The sequence below is a fragment of the Mya arenaria genome, chromosome 10 (assembly GCF_026914265.1).
Source record: "Mya arenaria isolate MELC-2E11 chromosome 10, ASM2691426v1".
NCBI classification, from domain to species: domain Eukaryota; kingdom Metazoa; phylum Mollusca; class Bivalvia; order Myida; family Myidae; genus Mya; species Mya arenaria.
Window position 1 is genome coordinate 16,780,929 of NC_069131.1, and position 8,499 is coordinate 16,789,427.

The window sequence follows — 8,499 nt, forward strand, 5'->3', positions numbered from 1 at the left end:
TTTCAGATGCATACTTTTCAAGACGGATGCCATTAATTTCCTAAAACGATTTTTTTGTGGCCTGCCATTTAGTTTGATTGTCACCGCCAACGTTTTGGGCAGTAGCGTTCCGCCCACCTTCGATTGTTGTGCGAGTATAAAAGCGCCACGAATTTCTTCAGTAAGCTGGTCTGTCTGAGTCAAGCATTTGTTTAGAACAGAACAACGTTACGTTCGGTAAAGTAATAAAGCTGAGTTTTAACTGAAATAATAACGATAGTAACATTATAGAACGTTTTGATCTATTAATTTCTCAGTGAGCATACAACTCATGTGGCCTCGTATAATTTAAACGTTCAATCCAAGTTTTACAAAGGTTCAATATTGATGAATTCGATAAAGGCTTATAGCACTTATAGAACTTACATGTATTCAAGAAATCAAGGACAAACAACTTTATTGAGCAATTAGGGTTACTTTCGTGTATTATCTCGCTTAGATTGTCATACCAGAACACTATTACAATTGCGTTATACTGCATGGTTTAACCCTTTCGGCGCCAAATAAATAGTCAAAAGTTCATCTCAGTGCCAAATTAATTCCTGGAAGTATAAGAGAATTCCACCAAGGTTATTCACTTGACCATAACTTTTTTATTTATAAAGCTTTTCTCTTCAAATTTTCACAGTAAATTAATTAAATAATATATTTAACATAAGATCAAAAGAAATATGATTTTTTGAAATTTTATTATACAAAATATTTAATAAATTATATAATAAATTTAAAAAAATGAAAAAATGTCATTAAGTTCATAAATATTTAGTGATTACATTTGTGTACATATCCTTTCTTTACTTCTTATACAATAGAAAAAATGACTATGTTAAAATGAAAACATTTTTGCTTATAAACAAATCTACATGTGTACATATGCATCAACATTATGGACCACGCGTCCAGCTTCCTGAAAGTTCTTGTTTGTGTGAATGACACGGGCTGCCCACATAGGAATGTTGCACTCATTGCATTTAAAATATGTTTGTTTTATACTCCATCCAGGAGTCTGTCTGTCACTTCGCACTGCACAATCTGGTCGATGCTTCTTCTTTTCGAATATTCCCCTCTCCCGATCGCTCTACCTTGTCCCCTCAACCTCTTGTCCGTGGTCTTAAATAAATAATAAATAATTCTATAACAGTCATAAATCAATATAGGCATATGTTTAATTATCAAACTGCATTATAAATTGAGAATTTGATCAAAATAAGCAGCCAGAACTCAAAAACAGACGAATTTGAAGATATCATAAAAAAACGACCGCCAACCTCTCAACCTACTGGGCAAAGTTTCATCCATATATTTTTTTTAAATTTAGTCTTCTTTTATATATATATTATATTGAATTACTTAGCTGCCAAGTGCTTAATTCTTTATTTATGGTATATTTGACATTTTCATGGGGATAAAACATCAATAATAACAGAAAATAAGCATTATTCAAACTAACCTGAAGGTGTTTGTGGTCTGGATGACGGATTTGAAACAGTTTTCTCACTAATATCGTCATCCGAACTTTCATTTGACATATCCGAATCCAATTTCGATGTCCGGAATATTACTATTACTGTCATAACAGATCGTATTTAGCACTTCCTTGCAAGTATAAGCCCGCTTCCTTTTCCTGGAAGACATCTTGAATTGTCCAGATCGCTCTGCGATTTTAATTCACTTTAGAAGACTGTAATTAATTCAATTTTACGTGAAAAATTATTTAAGAATGCGGAAGTAACATGAAAAAGCCTCGTTCTGAATCGAAAGTAGAAATCACTCGGCTCTGTAATAATATTTGAGCGTAAAAATAGCGAAAACACTACCCTATCGTTTTGTCGCAAATATGCGACTTTGGCGGTCAGCCTAGTTATCGCAATTATGCGACTTTGGCGCCGAAAGGGTTAAAGACGTTATGTTTAGTGACTCTTTATCAATATTATCATATAAATACATATTATTACTGTATGAACATTTGAACTCAATTCGAGGGTTGATTCACCTAATATAATAGAACAATTAAAACTTACAAACTATTTTCAGTACATGGACGGAATTGGTACGGACTATAGAATTGTCTGCCTCATCTCAGAGTTGAGTCGGTCTTCTGAGAGCCAAACAGAGTTGTCAGCAGGGCTCACAAGAAGTTGTAACTGAATACTGCTTTAAAACTGGCATACACTAACATTTGTGTCAAGCAAATTTCAATAGCGTGAAACTAAGGTAAGCCCCATACAGTATTATGCAGACCAAAGGGGAAATATGTCGGTTGAACGTCATTGAAAAATACAAACTTGAATAACCTTGACGAAAAGATAGATTAAGTTCCGTATTGTACATATCGTTACTATCAATTAAACCTGCACTATCTAAGGTTGATAGTTTTAACAATTGTGTTTAAGTTATTGGCATTGACAGTTGATGTCTCCTAAATACAATACCCGGTCTTTGGGCGTCACATCGCCTTATTTTGATCATACCAGCCTACCAAAGCAGCTAAATGTGATTGTTTTACTCAAATACAGGGTCCAAGGACGTTGGGGTCAGTTTTAGTCACGCTGACTCCAAGATGGAAGTTATTGGGCGGTGCTAGGTGATGGCGTGCTCGTTTTACGCAAATAGGGGGTCCCCATACTTTTTGGGGTCAATTTTGGTCAAGCTGCCTCAAAGATGGATGCTATTTGGTGGTTCTAGGTGATAGCCATGGATGTCCCCTACATGCCAGTGCCCGGTCTTAGGGCGTCACATTGCCTCCTTCTGGTCGTTCAGGCCTTGTAAATTAAGTCAATGTGCTGGTTTAAATACATGGTCCCAATAGTTTGGGGTCAAATTGGTCAAGCTGACCCCAAGATGGAAGTTATTGGACGGTGCTAGGTGTACGCCCAGAATGTCCCCTATATACCAGTACCATGTCTTAAAATATACACTAACGGGTCTAAAAACCCATAATTTGGCATAGTTTCATGCGCCTTTCTGTTCTATCCAAAACAATTAAAAACACTAATAGACTCGGCAATCACCTCTCTATCTTTTCGGCAGAACTTTTGGCTATCAAAGATACACTGGACGACTCGGTAATCAGTAACAAGTCAATGCATACTGCTTTCCTGTAACTAGGTCTCAAATCACGTCGTCTTGAATATATATGTAAAAACTACATGCTCAGTAGCAAAAAGTTTAAACACAAACCCGGTTTAGTGGCAATGGGCAACGCCAAAGACATAGAACACAAATTGAAGACGAATGAGCAGGTTGATGTTAGGGTCAAGATTTGTCTCTGGAATGTGGAAGTGAATGGTTCGGTCCCTCTTGCACTCACAAGGGTCTTTTCACTAGCCTGTCGACACGTCCTAAGCGTGTGCTGCACCCACAAGGGTCTTTTCCCTAGCCTGTCGACACGTCCTAAGCGTGTTTTGCACTCACAGATGTCTTTTCCCTAGCCTGTCGACACGTCTTAAGCGTGTGTAGCACTCACACGGTTTTTTCACTAGTCTGTCGACACGTCCTAAACGTGTGTTGCACTCACAATGGTCTTTTTCACTAGCCTGTCGACACGTCCTAAACGTTTCTTGCACTCACAAGGGTCTTTTCCCTAGCCTGTTGACACGTTCTAAGCGTGTGTTGCACTCACAAAAGTCTTTTCCCTGGCCTGTCGACACGTCCTCAACGTGTGTTGCACTCACAAGGGTCTTTTCCCTAGCCTGTCGACACGTTCTAAACGTGTGTTGCACTGACAAGGGTCTTTTCCCTAGCCTGTCGACACGTCCTAAACGTGTGTTTCACTCACAAGGGTCTTTTCCCTAGCCTGTCGACACGTCCTAAATGTGTGTTGCACTCACAAGGGTCTTTTCCCTAGCCTGTCGACACGTCCTTAACGTGTGTTGCACTTACAAGGGTCTTTTTCCTAGCCTGTCGACACGTCCTAAACGTGTGTGCACTCACAAGGGTCTTTTTCCTAGCCTGTCGACACGTTCTTAGCGTGTGTTGCACTCACAGATGTCTTTTTCCTAGCCTGTCGACACGTCCTAAGCGTGTGTTGTACTCACAAGGGCCTTTTCACAGCTTGTCGATACGTTCTAAGCGTGTGTTGCACTCACAAGGGTCTTTTCCCTAGCCTGTCGATACGTTCTAAGCGTGTGTTGCACTCACAATGGTCTTTTTCCTAGCCTGTCGACACGTTCTAAGCTTGTTTTGCACTCACAAGGGTCTTTTCCCTAGCCCGTCGACAGGTCCTAAGCGTTTTTTACACTCACAAGTGTCTTTTCCCTAGCTTCTCGACACGTCCTAAGCGTGTGTTGCACTCACAGGGGTCTTTTCCCTAGCCTGTCGACACGTCCTAAGCGTGTGTTGCACTCACAAAAGTCTTTTCCCTAGCCTGTCGATACGTCCTTAACGAATGGCGGTCTAAAACATACAAGAATACATTTGATAGGGCCTCTGTGGATCGCCAGCCTCCTATCAGATACTCTTATTCCTTAAGAATATAAAAAGTATAACGAGGTTAAGATTGGGCACATCACTTCTTCCGGGGAGTACTCGGAAATATAATTAAAAAAAATGATTCCATTAGTGCTCGGTGTGGAGATTGTGACACTAACAGAACACACAGGGCAGAACTAAGAGGGGTCCTAAGGACATCTGGTTTTGTTTCAACATTACTTATATTCTGAACCTCAGCAGGACTGCCCGGAGGTCTGTCTTCAAGTCACTTGCTAAACTCCTTAATGACTGCCAGATAATCGACAAGATTTAAATAAATTAGAGCATTAACTAAAATAATTTATATTGTCACTCTTGATCAAAATGTACCCATACATTATAAGAAATTATACAGAGGATGTTCTTAGAGGGTGCATGGGGGTGATAATGTCTGATCATGTCTGCCCGCCTTGGATGTATCTTTCTTTTAGTATGCAGTATGCACTAGTTTTGGGTTTTCACTAATTTAATCCAAATTAGATCAGGATCACCTAAACAATATGGTCGATTTTCTTGAAGCTGACAGTACATTATTTTATTATCGTCCCCACTATTAAGGTTGAAATGTTTTAACATATTTCAAGTTATATACAACACATATTTTTATTTTGAAGTATATCATTGTTGCCATTTTTACCGGCAGCGTTATCCTACACAGGCCAGGTGTCGGGTCGGTTCCGTTCAGTACACCAAATTTCATAGCAAAATGATAAAAAAAATAACTATAGAAAGATTATAAATTATTAACAGGGTAGTTAAGTACATTTAGGCTCAAAAGTTGACTATAATTAATAAGTATATATTCAATAAAACTTTACATAGTTAAGATTTGTTAAAATCAATAACTAAAACAAAACTGGACTGATATATGCTATTGATTAAATCATAACTATATTAAATCATCCTTTAAGGTTTTGTTTACTATAAAATACAATCACCGCGGGAACATTCCTTTGGTCACGTGACTTTCATTGGCTGAATTTGAATAATGTTCCATAGCGGTTTAAATACCCATCAATCAATATATAACATATTTATGTGTAAATACCCATATAATACTTAACAATCCAAGCTGTAATAATATCGTAACGGAGAAGTGATAAATCCGTTACTTATGTAATATTTACGGTTTCTGTTTCAGTGCGTAACTGACACATTAATATTAAATAGGAGTCCTACATAATGGGGAGAGTATTTATGGGAAAGCAATTAATGTCAAATTAAAAAACTCGTTCTTCTTTCAAATCCGGAGCGAGGAATACTAAAGACTTCTGAACAAAGCCAGCCCGTATAAAAGCAGACCCACGTACACTTTTCTGTCTTTATTGCTATTTTCACTTTTATTTATTTCATTTATTTCATTTTGAGATTGGCTCCGGGCGTTATATTATTGAGTAGTTTAAGTAATTCACCAGCCGGTTCAAATAATCGTTCCTCCCTCATGCTAGCGGATCCAAGGGGGGAGGCATCCGGATACATCAATAAGAACGATTCAATACGTTGTACACTACGATGTCAATTTTACGTAACCAAGTAAAGTTCGATTTAAAAAGTGCGCAAAATCTGCAAAAGATGCATGTGTTCTAAGTTTATTTAGTCAAAAAAACGCTGCAGTTTCACTTTATATTATGTCGTTAGTTATGATAAAAAGCCGAAATATGTGTATATTAGTGTAAGGCTCCTGAAATTCTATATTTTAAGTTTTACTACATTGCCCATAGCACTACATTCACCAACAAGCCCCCTTGATTAAACGATTTCAAATGCCTGGTGACCCCATGCTTTTCATTTTTTTAAATAATTTTCCCTACGTTTGGTGTGCGAGTATAAAAGCGTCGCGAGTTTCTTTGGAAGTCAGTCTGAGTCAAGCATTTGTTTGGAGCAGAACAGTTGAGTTTTAACTGAAATAATAACGATAGTAACATTAGCAGAGTATAGCTTGAAATAATAGTTACAAAGTAAGCATATAGTTTATGTGAACTTGTATAAATTAAACGCTCGTATTTTTACAAACGTTCAATTTTAATAAATTTGATAAAAGCCTATAGCATTTACAGAACATACATGTATTGAAGAAATCAAAATTAGACAACTATATTTGGCAAGTTGGGTGACGTGTGTGTGTTATCTCGCTTAGATCGCCATACCAGAACAATATTTAAATCGCGTTATACTGCAGGATTTATGGTTAATATAACAAATGTATTATATAATATATACTTTAATACGGTATTTACGGAATGTGCACATCAGCGAAAGGCGTTGTGACCCATAATAAATATTATGATATAAATACAAATTAGTACTGTATGAAGATTTGAACTCAGTTCGAGTGTTGTTTCACCTAATTTCATAAAACAATTAAAACTAACAAACCGTTTTCAATACATGAGTGGAACTGGTACGAACAATAGAACTGTCAGCTTAATAATAGAGTTGAGTCGGTTACTTCAAAGCTTAACTGAAATTGTTATCAAGGTTCACAAGAAGTTGAAACCAGGTCTTTAGGCGTCCCGTCGCCTCCTTCTGGTCTTACAAGACTTCCAAAGTCCTTCAGTGTGCTTGGTTACCCAAATGCGGGGTCCCAAGACGTTTGGGGTTCAATTTTGGTCAATATTGGCCGATGCTAGGTGATTGCCCTGGAAATCCCCTTCCAGAACCAATATTGTGTTATGTGCCTTTTATTTTACAAGTGGTGAAGAACAATAGTTCCCAATAAGCTAGGTTATCAGTGAAAAACTTGTGAGGAGGTGCAAATGACGGAGGTGGTGGGGGATCCAGATGTGGGGGCAGGGGTGGCATTGGAGGCGGAGGTGGCGGTGGTGGATTCAGAGGTGGGGGCAGGTGCGGCACTGGAGGCGCAGGTGGCGGTGACGGATCCAGAGGTAGGGGGCAGGAGCGGCAATGGAGGCGGAGGTGGCGATGATGAATCGAGAGGTTGGGGACAAGTGCGGCAACGGAGGCGGAGGTGGCGATTATGGTTCCAGAGGTGAGGGCAGGGGCGGCAATGGAAGCAAGTGGCATCTGTGGATCTAGAGGTGAGCGAGAGGACGGCAATGGAGGCGAAGGTGGCGATGGTGGATCCACAGGTGGGGTCAAGAGCGGCAATGGAGGCGGAGGTGGCGGCTGTGGATCCAGAGGTGGGGGCAGGGGGGGGCAATGGAGGCGGAGGTGGCGATGGTGGATCCAGATGTAAGGGCAGGGGCGACAGTTCAGGCGGAGGTGGCGGTGGTGGATCCAGAGGTGGGGGCAGGTGCGGCAATGAAGGCGGAGGTGACGGCTGTGGATCCATAGATGAGGGCAGGCGCGGTAATGGAGGTTTAAGTGGTGGCTGTGGATCCAGAGGTGTGGGCAGGTGCGGCAATGGAGGTGGAGGTGTCGGTGGTTGATCCAGAGGTGGGGGCAGGTGCGGAAATGGAGGCGGAGGTGGCGGTAGTGGATCCAGAGGTGAGGTCAAGAGCGGCAATGGAGGCGGAGGTTGCGGCTGTGGATCTAGAGGTGGGGACAGGGGCGGCAATGGAGTCGGGGTGGCGGTGGTGGCGGTGGTGGATACAGACGTTAGGGCAGGAGTGACAGAGGAGGCGGAAGTGGCTGTGGTGGATCCAGAGGTGGTGGCAGGTGCGGCAATGGAGGCGGATGTGACGGCTGTGGATCCAGTGAGGGCAGGTGCGGCAATGGAGGTTGAGGTGGCGGCTGTGGATCCGGAGGTGGGGGCAGGTGCGGCAATGGAGGTGGAGGTGTCGGTGGTGGATCTTGAGGTGAGGGCATAGGCGGCAATGGAGGCGTTGGTGGCGGTGGTGGATCTAGAGGTGTTGGCAGGTGTTGAAATGGAGGCGGAGGTGGCGGCGGTGGATCCAGAGGCGATGGCAGGGCGGCAATGGAGACGGAGGTGGCGACTGTGGATCCAGAGGTGGGGGCAGATGCGGCAATGGTGGTGGAGGTAGTGGATCCAGAGGTGAGGGCAGGGGCGGCAATGGAGGCGGAGGTGGC

At 41.5% G+C, this 8,499-nt stretch overlaps 1 protein-coding gene and 1 long non-coding RNA gene across 2 annotated transcripts; one reads left to right on the forward strand and one right to left on the reverse strand.

Moving 5' to 3' along the window:
- Window positions 1-711: 711 nt before the first annotated feature.
- LOC128206969 (uncharacterized) lies at window positions 712-1,869 on the reverse strand. Its single transcript, XR_008256625.1, has 2 exons — window positions 1,490-1,869; window positions 712-1,149 (listed from the first exon to the last, which is right to left on the reverse strand). It is a non-coding gene; the product is annotated as an uncharacterized LOC128206969 (long non-coding RNA).
- Window positions 1,870-7,565: 5,696 nt separating this feature from the next.
- LOC128204388 (acanthoscurrin-1-like) lies at window positions 7,566-8,279 on the forward strand. The gene is made up of 2 exons (XM_052905806.1): window positions 7,566-7,864; window positions 7,904-8,279. The coding sequence occupies exons 1-2, from the start codon at window positions 7,566-7,568 to the stop codon at window positions 8,277-8,279; spliced, it is 675 nt and encodes a 224-aa protein (XP_052761766.1).
- The last annotated feature ends 220 nt before the right edge of the window (window positions 8,280-8,499 follow it).